General features: G+C 46.5%; 1 protein-coding gene across 1 annotated transcript in view; it reads right to left on the reverse strand.

Annotated features, from left to right (window-relative positions):
* Window positions 1–17356, reverse strand: part of GRAP2 (GRB2 related adaptor protein 2) — a 750180-nt gene that overhangs the window by 426618 nt on the left and 306206 nt on the right. Inside the window, exon 3 of the mRNA XM_040359581.1 lies at window positions 14933–15024. Coding sequence (XP_040215515.1) covers window positions 14933–15024 — 92 coding nt within the window. The remainder of the gene's footprint in view (window positions 1–14932; window positions 15025–17356) is intronic.

Raw genomic sequence — 17356 nt, forward strand, 5'->3', positions numbered from 1 at the left:
CTATTCACAAAAATTATCGCCACTAGATTGCAACGACACCTTCCAAGCCTGATCGACCTGGACCAAGTGGGGTTCGTCCCGACGAGGGAGGCCAAGGACAACACAACTTAGGTACTTAATCTACTACACATGGCCAACGCTGCTAAGACACCCTGCGTTTTCATGAGCACAGACGCCGAAAATGTTCTCTACCCTGGAACATATAGGATTGGGCGAAAAGATTTCGGCGGTGTACTCGAACCCGACGGCAAGGGTAAGAGCGAATGGCATACTCTCGGAACCATTTAAGATCACAAATGGGACCAGACAGGGCTGCCCTCTATTGCCCTTGTTATTTGCGCTCTCGCTCGAACCCTTTTTGAACCACGTTCGGCTGAACTCGGGCATTAAGGGGGTTGAGGTAAATAAGTCACAATATAAAGTATCAGCTTATGCGGACGATATGCTGTTCTCGCCGACGGAGCCATTGGCAGGTCCGGACTGGCCACAGGGCACACCGGGCATATGCCCGGTGAAACTCGGCTGCCAGGCCTCCAGTTTACATTTCCCCACACTCAGCAGCTCTCTGCGCTAAGATCGCGGCCGATTCCGCGGCTGATTCCACGGAGACGGACGCATTTCTTTTAGGCAGAGTTCCGGTCGGGTCCCCCCCACACTCTAAGGCAGCAAACTGGGCTTCTCCCTGTGCTGGCATTTTATTTATAAAAATGCCAATGCCATTATCAATGCTTTAAATGAGCAGTTAACAACTTGCTTACTGGGCACTTAAACCACCTTTGTTGCCGGAGCAATTTTCAGCTTTCAGCGCTCTCACACTTTGAATGTTAATTAATCAGTCATACAACATTGTATACAAATGAATTTTTTGTCCTTTTTTTCATACAAACAGAGATTTATTTTGGTGGTATTTGATCACCTCTGGACTTTTTATTTTTTGCGCTATAAATGAAAAAAGGAAGAAAGTTTTGAAAAAAAAAAGAATTTTTCTTAGTTTATGCGATAAAATTTAGCAAAATATTAATTTTTCTTCATAAATTTTGGCCACAATTTATACTGCTACATGTCTTTGGTAAAAAATAACCCAAATTAGTGGATATTATTTGCTCTTTGTGAAAGTTAGAGAGTCTACAAGCTATGGTGCAAATCATAAAAAAATTATCACACCTGTTGTACCGGTGCCTATCTCATTTCTTGGGACCCTGAACACGCCAGGAAAGTACAAATACCCCCCAAATGACCCCTTTTTAGAAAGTAGACATTCCAAGGTATTTAGTAAGATGCATGATGAGGTTTTTGATGTTGTAATTTTTTGCCACAATTCTTTGCAAAATGAAATTTTTTTTTTTCCCCCTCACAAAATTGTCATTGTAATAGGTTATTTCTCTCACATGGCATGTGTATACCACAAATGACACCCCAAAATACATTCTGCTACTCCTCCTGAGTATGGCGATACCACATATGTGGGACTTTTTCACAGCCTGGCCACATACAGAGCCCCAATATGCAGGGAGCACCATCAGGTGTTCTAGGAGCATAAATTACACATCTAACTTGTTGACTACCTATTACACTTTTGAAGGCCCTGGAGCACCTGGACAATGGAAATGCCCACAAAGTGACCCCATTTTGGAAAGCTAACACCCCAACGTATAATCTATGAGGCATAATGAGTCTTTTGAACGATTCATTTTTTTCCAAACGTTTTTGGAAAATGTGGAAAAAAAATGAAAACGCAATTTTTTTATGCAAAGTTGTCCATTTATAAGATATTGCCAACACATAGCCTGTACATAGCAAAAATTACACCCCAAAATACATTTTGCTACTCCTCCTGAGTATGGCGATACCACATGTGTGGGACTTTTTCACAGCCTGACCACATACAGAGGCCCAACATGCAAGGAACACCAACAGGTGTTCTAGGGACACATAGCATGCACATGACAAGAATTACACCCCAAAATACATTATGCTAAGCAAAGGGTAAACAAAAAAATGTACCTGTGGTTTTAGTAGCGCAGTTGTCCACGGGACGATAGCACTGGTCCAGGCAGCAGGCAGGGACTTGGTCAGCAAAAGAAAATGCAATTGTCCAGGCAACAGGCAGGGATATTGTCCATAGTCAGTACAGGCATGATGGCATAGGTCCTACAGGCAGCAGGCAGAAGTAGGGCCTCGTTCAGGACAGAATGGGGACAGGGGTAGAGGCTTCTCCCACCCAAATCTCTTTGAAGCCTCCGGGCAACCAGACCCTAATCTAGAATGAGAAAACAAACAATAGTTTTCTTCATCCAGAAAAACAATTCTGGAGCCCCTCACATATGTGAGACCCCTGTGCTATGAATCCCACTAGTCCACTGGCAGGGTAAAAGATCAGTTCAAGAGGCAGGCAAAAAGAATGGTCAAACAGTCCAAGGTCAGTTCCAGATCAGGCAGAGGTATAAACAGAATCGGTAGGCATAAGCGTGGTCAAATAACAGTCCAGGGTCAGTTCCAGATCAGGCAGAGGTATAAACAAAATCGGTAGGCAGAATCGTGGTCAAATAACAAGCCAGGGTCATAAGCAGAGGTATAAGGGGTGTGAAGGTAAATGGCAGGAAGGGACTAATAATTTAGTGAGGAATGGTAAATGCGGAAACAGTCAACTACGCAGAGGCCTGGTTGGGAAGGGCATTGGGCACAATAATAAATGGTGTCTCTTCTCACTCCTCCTTTGGAGCACACCCGGCATTTCTTTTGACGTTTTTGGCCTGTTGGTCTGGGAGGGACTCTATCTGGGAAGTGGTGCTCGTAAAGACGGCTAACCACATCGGAACGAATGTTTGCTGGTTGGTTGCTGGGGTATAAAAGGGCAGTGGTGAGTGGGTCTTGGAGTGGATTTCCGATAGATTATATAAGTGTTGTACATGGCCAAATTGAATAAGTAAATAGAAACTTTCTTGTACCACTGGTATGATCTTCTTGTGGAAAGGTACGGTTCCAGCATCTGGTCGTTCAAGTCGACACCCCCCATGAACTTATTGTAATCTTGAATACATTTTGGTTTCCGGATTTGCCCATTCCTCCTCCTGATCGTAACAAATGTGTTTTTGTGGATGGTAGAAAGAACGTACACATCCCTTTTGTCCCTCCATTTCACGGCCAGAACTTCCTCATTGCGTAAACTCGCCGTCTCCCCTTTTTTTAATTTTTTGGTGACAAGGCTTTGAGGAAAGCTCTTCCGGTTCGACCGTACGGTGCCGCATGCTGGTGTCTTTTTTCTATAGAGGTTTCGGAACAGGGGCAAACTTGAATAGAAATTGTCCACATACAAATGGTATCCTTTCTCCATTAGTGGGTTAGGAGTTGCCAAACAATTTTCCCGCTGGTCCCAATGTAGTCTGGACAATTAGGGGGGTGTAGCTGGCTGTCCTTTCCTTCATATACGTTGAAGGCATACATATATCCTGTGGCTCGGTCACACAATTTATATAGCTTCACCCCATAGCGGGCCCTTTTGGAGGGAATAAATTGTTTTATGCCGAGCCTGCCAGAAAACTTTACAAGTGACTCATCAACACATATGTTTTGGTCCGGGGTAAACAACTGGGGGAAAATTTGGGAAAAATAATCAAGTAGTGGCCGAATTTTATAAAGTTTGTCAAAATTTGGGTCATCTCGGGGGGGGGGGGGGCACTGGGTATTGTCACTGTAGTGTAGGAATCGCATGATCATTTGATATCTGGACCTGGGCATTTTTGAGGAAAAGATGGGCATGTGATAGATGGGGCGTTTTGACCAATATGATCGTACTTCATTTTTATAGTTTAGCCCCATACAAAATACGAGGCCCAAAAATTTTTTTTAATTCCTCCACTGTTACGGGTCTCCACTCGAAGGGACGGGCATAATAGGAGGTGGGGTGACTGGAAATAAATTGTTCGGCATAAAGATTGGACTGGGAAACAATTGAGGCAAGCATGTCGTCAGTAAAAATTAGATTGAAAAAATCAATCGGGGCAAAATTTTCTGTGTCCACCTGGACTCCTGGCTGGGCAGTGAAAGGGGGAATGTTGGCTTCTCCTGAATTAGGAGGAAGCCACAAGGGGTTCTGAAGGGAATAGGGAAGGCTGGCATGGGACCTACTTGTACGTGACCTTGCTTGCCGAGGTATTGCGGTTCTGGTGGATGAAACACGGGTGCTGGTGGATGGCACCACGGTGCTGGTGGATGGCACTGCCTCCTCAGCAATATGCCTTCGACTGACGGGCGGACCCTCCTCCTCTTCTTCCTCTTCCTCCCCCTCCTCCTCGGATGTCTCTGTTCCACTGCTAACTACCGGCTCGTAGTCAACGTCAGATTCGGCGTCTGAATTTGCGGAGGAATCCGAATCGGGGAGCTCCCTGTTGCTCCCATCGGCCGCAAGAATTTCGTACGCCTCCGCGAGTGAAAATGATCGTTTAGCCATTGTTGTTGATGACACTGACAGGTGTCACTGACGGCAAATGGCACAGGTAGATGGCACGGGCAAATGGCACGGGTAGATGGCACGGGTAGGTGGCACGGGCAGGTGGCACGGGCAGATGGCACAGGCAGATGGCACGGGCAGATGGCACAGGCAGATGACACAGGCAGATGGCACGGGCAGATGGCATGGGCAGATGGCACGGGCAGATGGCACGGGCAGATGGCACGGGCAGATGGCACGGGCAGATGGCACAGGCAGATGGCACTGATGGCAGATTGCACTGGCAGGTGACACTGATGGCAGATTGCACTGGCAGGTAGCACTGATGGCAGATTGCACTGATGGCAGATGGCACAAGCAGGTGGCAGGGGCAGGTGGCACTGATGGCAGGGGCAGGGGCAGGTGGCACTGATGGCAGGGGCAGGTGGCACTGATGGCAGGGGCAGGTGGCACTGGCAGGTAGCACTGGCTGATTGCACTGGCAGGTGGCACTGGCTGGTGGCACTGGCTGGTGGCACTGGCAGGGACTGTGGGCACTGATTTATGTTTTTCACTCACTGTAACTGTAAACTGTAACTGTAACTGAATTCACTCTCTCTCTCTCCTCACACGTGGTCTGTGTGTGAGGAGAGAAAGCCGGCGATGAGAGATGATCTCATATGTTTACATTTGAGATCATCTCTCATTGGACGGCTAGATCGAGTGCTGAATGGCTGCTGTGATTGGCCATTCAGCACGATCTGTGATTGGCTGTGTTCAAGAGACACGCCTAACACAGTTTTTCACCCGATGCGCGCTCGCGGGGACGTGCAGGACGAGGTAAACACAGGACGTCCATGGACGTCCACCCGGCACTTCAGGTCCGCGCTGCGGACGTCTTTGTCTATAGCGCGGATCTGAAGTGGTTAAATAAAAATGCCTAAACTAACCTGAAATAAGAATCTGATTGGCAGCTGTGGTGAAATACCTCCTGCTAGTAAATATATATTTTATTTTCATTGATATCATGAGACTTTCAGACTTCATCAGCTTCTTCTTGCTAGTTGGATCACTAGCAAGAAGAAGCTGATAAAGTCTGCCAGTCTCATGATATCAATGAAAATAAAATATATATTTACTAGCAGAAGGTATTTCTCCACAGCTGCCAATCAGAACTAAATGGACTTATTTAACAGTGAAAATGCAGTGATTCATAGTACACAACTGTGAATCATTGCCTAATTCGTCTATTGCTACTTTCACACTGGATCGGTGCGCTGTCGGCGGTAAAACTCCGCTGTTTTTAGCGGCGATTTACTGTCCTTTTTGTGGCGCTATTTGGCCGCTAGCGGGGCACTTTTACCAACGCTATCAGCCGAAAAAGGGTTAAAACCGCCAGCAAAGTGGTTCGGCAGCCCTGCACCTTAATTTCAATGGGCAGGAGCACTTTCGGAGCGGTGGATACACCACTCCTACAGCGCCTCAAAAGATGCGGCTGGCAGGACTTTTTTGAGCTTCCAGCGCACCGCTACAGTGTAAAAGCCCTGGGAGATGCTTTTTCAGGGCGCTTTGCAGGCGCTATTTTTAGCTCTTTAGCGCCCACAAAGCACCCCAGTGTGAAAGAAGCCTAAGTGCAGAATCATGAAATCTGGTTGTTACAGGTTACGAAACTCTTCAAACCAACCAGCAATGCTTTTGTACCCCTTTTCACACTGGGTTACTTTGCAGGCGCTATAATGCTAAAACTAGCACCTGCAAAGCGCCCTGAAAGAGCTGTTCCTTCCACTCCAATGTGAAAGCCAGGAGGCTTTCACACTGGAGCGGTGCACTGGCACTCCTACAGTGCCTCAAAGATGCTGCTAGCTGTAAATTTGTTTTTTAACAAAATGGGCTGCTCAGCTTAGAATGCCCGGGCCTATTTTTTGTCCCAGTCCGGGCCTGCTAATGATGTACTGTTTTCGGCATCAGGTTAAATTGTACTGAGAGAGTCTATTGTACATCTCCTCTTACCCTTGGCATCGATACGGAAGGAACCACAGGTTGTACCCCGATAACCCCCGAAGAAAGCCTTACACCTACTGAAACTTCAGTTGGGATTTGGAGAGGAGATAAAAGTTGGGTAGTTAAACTTTGGGCAACAGGATTTTAAATGGTGCCAACAGTTTGTGCAGGACCTGAATAGAAAGGCAGGGGTTTATAATCTAGGTGGAGGGGGTGGTACAAAAATAATAGCTGCTGGGAATAATCTGATATGGAGCTGGCTGAGGTAACATTTTTAGTTGGAGGCTTCCAGGAATAAAAGTTCTTAGGGATCACCTAGTGGTGGACAGTGTAGGAGCTGGCTGGACATATCGAAGTGGGGAGTTCCAAAGATTCTGATGTTGAGCATGGGAGGGGGGGGAAAGGGAGCTGGAAATCAGGATGTCTTAGGTGGTGCGGAGTGGACGATTTGGGTGAAATTTTAAGATCGAAAGCGGTTAATCCAAATATCTCAAACTAAAGTTTCTTAATGGGAAAAGTTTATTCAGGTACCGTCCAAGGGCTACAGCTTTTGTAAATTCCACCCTGTTGATGTCTTGATGTGGGTAACTATTAAGAGACCAACGTAGGGGATTGTGTGCATTTAAAAAAAAGAGGACCCTTGAACTATATTTTTATTTTTGTTGTTTTGGGGCAAAGCCTCCAAAAAAAGAGTAATAAAGTGCAGTCGGGTTTGAGTAAATTCTAAAAGTGATCCTGTTCACCTGTTGATCACTAATAGGGGAAAGGAGTTATCTATTTAAATTTTTTTCCAAGTTGCTGCTGCAACAGCTGCAATGTATTAATTTCCAAGGCACTTAATAATTTTTCAGGACAGTAATATATTGTTTGTTTTTATGAATGCAGATCTGGGTCGAAGCAGCATTAAGCCTAGGTTCGCATTGGAGCGATTTGTCATGCGATTTGAGAGAACAAATGGTATGACAAGTCGCAGCCTATTGGAGGCAATGGCACTGTTCCAATCGGTGCAACACTGATTTTGCGGCACTGCACCGATTTGCAAAAGTAGTTCCTGCACTACTTTTGCAGATTTTAGGTGCGACTTCAATAGACATCTGTGTATGAAGCCACACAAATGTCTATCAATTAGCACCTGAAATCACGCTGACCTTGCTACTTTGAAATCGCGCTACTTCAAGTGAAGCAGCGCGATTTCAAAGTAGCATCAATGTGAACCAGGGCTGAACCTGTGTTTTTTTTTTCCTTATTTTATTTTATTTTTTCTCTTCTTTCTCTTTCCTACTTTCTTTGTTTCATATTATTATCTTTAATTACTTTAAGTGATGGTACCAGTCCATTAGCTAATAATGTTCTTCTATATTTTTAAAAGGTAAATGTATTCATCTTCTGGAACTTTTGTTTGAATATCAGAGATGACCTGTGAATTGTAAAGCCTCGTACACACGACCAAGAAACTCGAAGGGCGAAACACATCGTTTTGCTCGTCGAGTTCCTTGTTGGGCTGTCGAGGATCTCGGTGAGCCAAATTTCCCCATTCCCGTCGAGGAAAAATAAGACATGCTCTGTTTTTGGCCCTACGAGATCCTCAACAGTTTCCTCGTCAAAGTATACACACGACCGGTTTCCTCTGCAAAAAAAATAAATACCAGCAAGTTTCTTGCTGGTTTTTGCCGAGAAACTTGGCCGTGTGTACGAGGCTTAAGGCTTTGTCGTTCCTGCCTGACTCTGTTTTCCAAAAACATACAAGTACCATATTTCACAATGTATCCCAGGACATTCAGGTTTTATGTATTAATGAAATTCTACCTCCCAAATGTAATTCCACCTCCCCTAGCCTGCCTACTGCTTTAACCTGAGCCCCATGAGCAGGTGTAGTGAACCTCGGACCTGGCAATAGCAGGCAGCAGTGCCGGCCCAAGACATGGTGCTGCCTGGGACCAAGAATGAAATGCTGCACCCCCCCCAAAAAAAAATATATATAATAAATACGCCCACCAAAAGGCCCCCCACATTCATTGTTTTATATCATGATATAAAATCTAATTTATCAGAAAAGCAGATTTACCATATGCAAAATTACATGACATACCATTACGTTCAAAAACAAAAAATATGTGCAGCCTGTGGAGCCGTAACAAACATCTAAATTAAGATGGACCTAGGTGCACACTCACCAGTCCAAACATGTGCATTCGGGAAATATGTGTATGAAAACTAAGTACACATATGTATAATAACTTATTATACATATGTGTAATTCGTTTTTACACATATATTTGCTGTTTGCACACGTTTGGACTGGTGAGTGTGCACCTAGATCCATCTTAATGTAGATGTTTGTTACGGCTCCACAGGCTGCACATATTTTTTGTTTTTGGATACACATATATGTCCAATTTTTATTAATACATTTCTCACAGCGCTGAATCTTTTTTCCTTATTTTTTTGTTTGCAATATCTCTGATTGTTGATTGCTGATGTTGACATCCACTTTACTATTTTTTCTTTTATATACAGTAATGCAATTTGGCACAGTGGCTGCGGCATGGCACAGTGGTGACAATTGATGGCACAGTGGTGACAATTGATGGCACAGTGGCTGTGTTTGATGGCATGGCACAGTGGTGACAATTGATGGCACAGTGGCTGCGTTTAATGGTATGGCACAGTGGTGACAATTGATGGCACAGTGGTGACAATTGATGGCACAGTGGCTGCGTTTGATGGCATGGCACAGTGGTGACAATTGATGGCACAGTGGCTGCGTTTGATGGCATGGCACAGTGGCTGTGTTTGATGGCACAGTGGTTGCGTTTGATGGCATAGCACAGTGGTGACAATTGATGGGCCCAGTGGCTGCATATGATGGGCACAGTGAGACTGCAATATATATATATATATATATATATTTTTTTTCGTTTGCGCCCCCCCCCAAAACATTTTGAGCACCAGTCGCCGGCCACTGGACAGTACCATGAGCAGGAAGTAAGAGCTGCCCAGGCCCCAGCACATGCCACATTGCCACAGCTACTGAACTGTAAGTTTAGTTACCTTTTCTTTAAGGCCTTGTACACACGGCCAGACATGTCCTATGAAAAAGCATGCTAAGAAACTTTTGTCTGCTGGAAACCTGTCTGCTAGCCCAGGAATCCGGTCCGGTAGGCCCTACACACAGTCGGACATGTCCGCGGAAACTGGTCCGCGGACCAGTTTCAGCAGACATGTTCGGTCGTGTGTACGAGGCCTCAGAGTCAGTCATGATGCACAGTACGGTACTGTGCATCATGACTGACTCTTAAAGAAAAGGTAACTAAACTTACAGTTCAGTAGCTGTGGCAATGTGGTATGTGCTGGGGCCTGGGCAGCTTTTACTTCCTGCTCATGGTACTGACAGTACCATGAGCAGGAAGTAAGAGCTGCCCAGGCCCCAGCACATGCCACATTGCCACACAGCTACTGAACTGTAAGTTTAGTTAGTTACCTTTTCTTTAAGAGTCACTGTCTGAAAGGCTGGCCGCTGGCTCACACTGTCAATCAGACAGTCTAGTCGGTGGTGTCCGGTCCACAGCACAGTTAGCGCCGCACAGGCAGCTCTCTCTCCTCCTTGTCCTCACTTCCCTCACGTGTCACTGCCGCAGGAGTCAGGACTCCAGATGGAGGATGGATCATCCAATCATGGAAGAGGTGCGGAGCAATTTGGCGCAGAGGCTGAGCGGCGCGCTGTGAATGCTGGGGCGGTCGCGGACTCCTCCTCGGCTCCTCCTCCTGATGTCATCACTCGAGTCACTGGGTCTCTCTGGTTGCTAGGCGCCGGTCGCCGCGGTCGGCACGGCTCCTCTGCTCTCCGCGGCGAGCGCTCGTATTATTATATTATATGTATTATATTCTGCCGGCCGGATTGCCACTCTCTCCAATATGCCGCCTGGTACCATGGGTACCATTGGGTCCCATGGTAGGGTCGGCTCTGGCAGGCAGTGTTAACTATCCCTACCATCAAGGGCAATGGATGATACTGGCTGTGGCTCAGACTCTGTACCCTGTGGGGTCCCACTTTACACCCCCTTATAGGTATTTAGTCTTAATGGACAACCAGCTGCTCCTGTCTGGCATTCCTCCAATAACTGTACACAGACATTTTCCTTCTTTTTTTGTATTCATGCAGACTGTCCGGAGGCCCGCCCAACCACCACCTGAAGAAGCAACGACAACCAAGTAATTTCTTGAAACAAATGTGCAATGAATAAGACTCTCCTGAACTTTCCTTCACCATGCTGAAAAGTGCTGTCTCGTGGTCCGATCCAATCATTAAAATCATTACACCATATTCCCAAGTTACAGGACTAGATATGCCAGGATCCCGCCATCGATGTTGTAGTTCTGCTCTTCCAAGGCAGAGGAGCGTCGAAACATCGCAGCACAGGCACTCATGGTCCGGATGTGGAGTCTCAAAGGCACCAGGATTTTTCTTGCTGTCTCAAGTCTACCTTGATAGTTTCTGGCATGTTAAAGAAAGGAGAAGGAGACCTTAGCGGTGGTGGGGGAAGGGGCTCTTCTGGGCTGTTGTGGGTGGGTACAAAATCATTGAGGGAGGGCATCATATTTATATCAAGGGGTTTCAAGGGAACCAGTGCGAGGATTTTCTAATAAAATTACAATGCCCCCATTGTGTATATATATATATGTGTGTATGTGTGTGTGTGTGTGTATATATATATATATATATATATATATATATATATATATATATATATATATATATATATATATTTTACAGGAAGAGGATTTGTGATATCATGATGAGATATGGGCCCAGCTTACAAGACTTTTTCCTGTTTCTTAAAAGCTGTTTGATGTCTTCAATGGGCAGGTGATAACCAAGTTATCCTTTTGTTGTCATATCAGAATTTGTGACCCCCTCGTCAGGGGTCCTTGACATGCTAATGTCGGAACTGGTTATGCTAGGATCAAAGAGGGGTGGTAACCTAAAACATCAGAATTTTTTGTTTCAAACGTTTTATTGAGTTTTAACAAAGAGCACAACCAACAGACAATGATTGCTATGCAGTACAGAATCAGACTGTAAAGGAGTCATCCAATGAGTCTATATGACTGGGTAGGAAAGATACCCAAAAATACACAGTAAACATCCACAATGTTGTTAGGGTCTGTAGAGTATTGCGATAGTGGGTGCTGTATTCCTCCACGGACACCCCCGTGGGAACACACTGTGCCCTGGGGGGGAGACGGCACCGACATCTGTAGTTGTCCCTTAACCAGTTGGGTCCAAAGAAATTTATGGAGAATACAAAGTACCTGCATAAAAGGTGGAGCAATCAAAGTGGAACAGACCTAATTTCCCTAACCAGAATCTGAGCAGTAGTTAGGTTATAAAACATAGAATATAACAGGTTTAACATAGGAAATTAACTGGCTTAGTAAAAGTTGGTCATATACTTTTGTGTGTGCCTAAAATCTGTCGGGGGGGTTAAATAGCCTTGCCTGGTCTGTCTTGGGGAGGGTCCAGGCCAAAACCTGGGGAAGAAGAGGCATTCTTGAGTCTGTCTAGGAACATGTAGTATCCTCCGACTTGGAGGGAAGGGGTGCAGGTAAAGAGGGGAGGGGGAAACAGAAAATAAAAATACACTAAAACCATTATAAGCAGATAAAAACACAGCTAATTTTTCAAAATTCCTGCTAAATCCCTACTAAATATAAAATCTTAACCTGTATGGAGTTTTAATTTTTAAAATGGCTCTTTTTGCAAATTCGTGAAAATCGAACGTGTGCAAAAATGTAAATTTTCAAATTTCTCAAATCTGAAGGTTTTCATTTTTCCCTTACAGCTTTCAGAATTTGTGAAATACCCCCAAAACCATATATTTTCTGAAAGCATATGACCTCTAGAGAAAAAAAGAAGATGCTATTGATTTTTTTTAGACCCTGCGGTATTTGCGCAAGTGTTTATCAGACCAATATATTTGCAAAAAATGCACTAAAACCATTATTAGCAGATAAAAATACAGCCAAATTTACAAAATTCCTGCTAAATCCTTACTAAATATAATAGGTTAACCTATATCGAGTAAATAAATAATAAATATTTGTACATTTTAATTAGCGCCTTTTTGCAAAATGGTGAAAAACGAACATACCCAAAAACTTCTCTAAAAATCTGTTTTTCATTTTTCACTTATGCCGGGTACATACAAGAGGATTTATCCGCGGAAACGGTCCTCCGAACCGTATCCGCGGATAAATCCTCTGGCGGATTTTGATCTCCTGGTTGTACTAACCAGGAGATCAAAATCCCCGCGGAATTCCGTCCGCGGTGACGTGTCGCGCCGTCGCCGCGATGATGACGCGGCGACGTGCGCGACGCTGTCATATAAGGATATCCACGCATGCGTCGAATCATTACGACGCATGCGAGGGATGTGTTCGGACGGATCTATCCGGGGAGTCTGTACAGACCACCGGATCGATCCGCTGGAGCCGATTCCAGCGGATAGATTTCTTAGCATGCTAAGAAATTTTTATCCGCTGGAAATCGGTCGGCCCGAAATATATCCGCGGATAAATATCCGCTGGATCGTACACACCAGCGGATCTATCCGCTGAAACCGATCCGCGGATCAATTTCAGCGGATCGATCCTCTCGTGTGTACGGGGCCTTACAGCTTTCAGAATTTTGAAAAGACCCGTCAAACTAGACATTTTCTGAAAGCACATGACCTGTAGTATAAAAAAAGTGCTACAGATTTTTTGGGCCCCGCAATTATTGCACAAATGTTCATTATATCGCTATTTTCACAAAAAATACACTAAAATCATTATTATTGCGCATAAACATAACGTAACTTACGAAATTCCTGCTAAATTAGTACTTAAGCATCGTTAACATGTGGCATACTAAAGTGTACACCCATGGGGGGGGGGGCATGTTTACCTGCACAGGGATGCACAGGTGTTCCATGCATCCCCGTACAGGCAGTCCCATTTATGTCAATTGTGATGCCACGGCTGCACATGCATAGCTGCTGTTCCCAATCTGACATCTGTGTGGGTACATGACCCCCGATCGCAGACAGTGTGAGCTCAGGGAAATGTATGCAGACCCACATGGATTTAAAAATGGGAGCAACGGCTCTGTTCGGGTAGTTGCTACATCCCAAATGACATCAGCAACACGAATCTGTCATCTGCCTGCTCAGCGGGGATCAGCAGACAGATCCCCCGTTGAGCAGGTGGATCTGCTTGACAGAGTCCGCTCCATGTGAAAGAAGTCTTACCAGGAGCAGCTGGTCGATTAAGGGCACCACCCCCCTGCAGGGCGCTGGACACATACGTTTGTATGATTTTATTTTGGGTGAGATATCGGAGGTCTAAACAGACCCCCAAATATTATTTTTTTTGCGACAGAGAAGGGACTGAAGATAGTTATTTTCTCTGTATCACTTTACTTGAATGAAATCTGTATAGGAGACTCCATTCATTCATAAACTGACAGTCTGATACATAGTAAAGTCTCGTACACACGACCGAGGAACTTGACGGGCGAAACACATCGTTTTCCTCGTCGAGTTCCTTGTTAGGCTGTCGAGGAACTCGACAAGGCAAGTTTCTCCATTCCCGTCGAGGAAAAAGAAGACATGCTCTCTTTTTGGCTTGACGGGATCCTCGACAGTTTCCTCGTCGAAAAATGTACACACGACCGGTTTCCTCTGCAAAAAATAAATCCCAGCAAGTTTCTTGCTGGTTTTTGCCAAGAAACTCGGTCGTGTGTACGAGGCCTAACTCTCGCAGTTACTATTATCGGATGTCAGTGGGCATGTAGGAGCAATCATAGTGATCGCTGCATGTGCCCAGGGTGCTACACTGAGCCCAAACATCACACGCACCGCTCCCCCCTCCCCCACCGCGATCCCCAGCCTGTCAGTTTACCGGAGCAGAAGCTGTGGGGGGGGGGGGGATGCCACTGAAGCAGGGATGGATCTGGGGTGCGGGGGCCAGTATGGGAGGGCTGAGTGATGGGGGGCACATCTGGACCCCCCCACAAGCCCCCAGCAGCACCTGAAGTCAGCGGGAGCATCAGAGGAGGGTTGCCGGCTTATGATGGTGGCTGCAGGGATCGGATTTGGGGGGGAGGGGGGGAAATGGGGTTGAAGGAGATAGGAGAGGAGAGTGGGAAAGTAGTTGTAGGTGGAAAGGAGGTGGAGAGGCTGGGGATAGGGAAGCGGCAGAATGAAGGGGGCTCTTTTGAAGGTGCATACGGCGTACAGACTTGGCAGTGAAAGGGTTAAGAAATCATTAACATGATCAATGTGTGGGCACAAAACAAATGTAAAATACCAAACCAAATTATAGGGAACCAGTCTGCACCACTGCCCATTATTGATGTAAAGCTGGGGGAATAATTTTTCTTTATTTGGTCTCCAAGTCACTTTTTGATGATCATCCAAAAATTCATGTATTTTTGGTAATACATTTATGGTTATTACTGACCTTGGAACATGCATTTCCACATAATTTTTAGGAACATATCCTTCATTGCCTCTAAGTTCTGCCTTAAACCAGCCATCGTCTGTACCAAGAATCTGTGGGGGGAAAAAAAAAACAATTAGCCAACATGTTTATTTTTGGCTTCTTATGCCGCGTACACACGATAATTTTTCAGGTTGTAAAAAACAATGGGCTAGATTCAGGTAGATTGGCGAATCTTTATTCTGGCGTAGCGTATCTCTTTTGCGCTACGCCGACGTAATTTTGAGTGGTAAGTAATGTATTCATAAAGCATTTGCACATAACGTTGCGCCGACGTAACGTAAATTTGAAGGCGCAAGCCGGCACAAGTGTAAGTGGGTGTGCCCTTATGCAAATGATGTTCTGAACTTGGAGCAGTGGATTGCGCCCGGCGTAACACAGACGGAGCATGCGCAGTCGCGTGGACTCTTGGTAGCTTCCATGTGAGCATGCTCACAACAACGCCGGCCCAACTTCATGGGATGCGCCGGCCCACCGGCTTACGGCGAGCGCATAAATATGCCCAGACATGCGCCCCCCCCCCCCCCCCCAGCAAGGTAATTTTGTCTGCTCGTGAGATGGCATCTCCTCAAGTGGCCAAGGACAAAAAGAGGAAGCATAATTTCAACCCAGCAGAGATGGAGGTTATGATGGCGGCACTGACCAAGTACGATGCCAACCTGCATGGTGCCAAACGTAAAGATACCACCAAGGCACAGAGGAGGGAGATTTTGGCCAAGATCGCCCTGGATATTAATGCCATTGGGAATGAAAAGCGCTCTACTGATGACATTCAGAAAAAACTGAATGAAATGCGGCGTCGGGTCCGGGACAAATTGGCCCTCATTAAAAAGCATGCCAGGGGCACGGGAGGAGGACCAGCCTGTCCCTTGCGATTAACACCTTCCGAGGAGATCTTTGCAAGGTGTCTGTCGCAGGTGGAGGGCGTTCAGGGATGGGACTCCACTGATCGGGACTTGAGGACAGGTAAGTGTGTTTTATCCTTCATTTGGTGTGTAGCATGGGAGGGGGTAGAAGGGAACATGTAACAAGTGTGTGGGTCAAACAACATGTGTTTTGTTTGTGTCATCCACAGATGTGCAGGATGAAGCTGGGCCGTCGTCGGCTGTTGTGCGACCCATGCCATCCCCGTAACATCGTGAGGCTCAGCCGGACCCCCTGGGAAACCTAGGCTTGTTGGTGGAGGGGAGTAGTGCCCATAGGTCATCTCTTGAGGTTGTTGTGGAGGAGTCCATTGACCTCCATCAGGAGGACTCCATCTACCTAGAGGAGGTTTCCAGTATCCCTGGACTCTCCACCACCGGGGAGGCCATCAGGTCTACCCCATCCAGGGGAACCCCATCCAGGGCAACCCCATCTAGGGCAACCCCATCTAGGGCAACCCCATCTAGGGCAACCCCATCCCGGTCTTCCCCGTATGGACGGGACCAAGCCTCTCCTTCTCCCAGGAAGGCTCTTAGGAAGACGAGGGGTTTACCCGGAGCCCTGCAAGAAGGGCTGCAGAAGGAGCAGGGCCGGCAGACCCGCCATATCGAAGTTATGGTGGGTGACCTGTGGCGGACAGCCTGGCCTCCTCGTCCAAGTCCCAGGCTGCACGCACAGCCACATTACAGCAGGCCCTCAGCCTGCAGGCTGATCAGGGCAGCAAAAATACCGAGAGCCTGCAGGATCTGAGCTCCAACTGTGTGGTGATGGCCACATGCATGGTGGAGCAGCAGGCCGCCACAGCAGTACTCACAGCGGAGGTGAGCAGGTTGGCAGGGGCTGTAGAGGCCAACACTGCTGCTGTGCATGCAAAGGGGAGGCAAACCCGGCGGCACCGCCATCATAATACAACCCGCCAGCTGAGGATGCTGGCACAGACCAACTCCGTGCTCACCGTCTTGCCATCGCTATGGAGGGCAGGCAGGCACCACCTGCCAGGAGTGACCGAGCAGGAGATGCTGCTCCTCCCTCCCGCCAACTAAGGAGCCGGAGCCGTGGCACCCGTGGCACCAACCTTGGCCCACGGCAGAGCAGATGATTTATTTATTTTTTGTGCGATTCTGCTCTGTTTTTTCTTTTCTTATTTATATGCTGCTCAAAGTATGAGCTTTTTTTTTTTTATTTATATGCTGCTCAAAGTATGAGCCTTTTTTTTTATTTATATGCTGCTCAAAGTATGAGCTTTTTTTTTAAAGTTGTAGTTCCTACACACGGTGAGGAGTGTAAACTACAGTGTGACTGGTGTGTGAATGTGGGGGGGGGGGGTGTCACTCCTGCCAGCAAAGGGGTGTCACCCTCTGCCGTGTGAATGTAGTATGAATGTACAGCAACATAATTGGAGCCTTGGCGCGGCGTTGCTGCTCCCAAGTCCTGACTTGGGCTAATCCAATGTGATGTGTG

This window comes from Rana temporaria, chromosome 7, assembly GCF_905171775.1.
Source record: "Rana temporaria chromosome 7, aRanTem1.1, whole genome shotgun sequence".
Taxonomy (NCBI): Eukaryota; Metazoa; Chordata; class Amphibia; order Anura; family Ranidae; genus Rana; species Rana temporaria.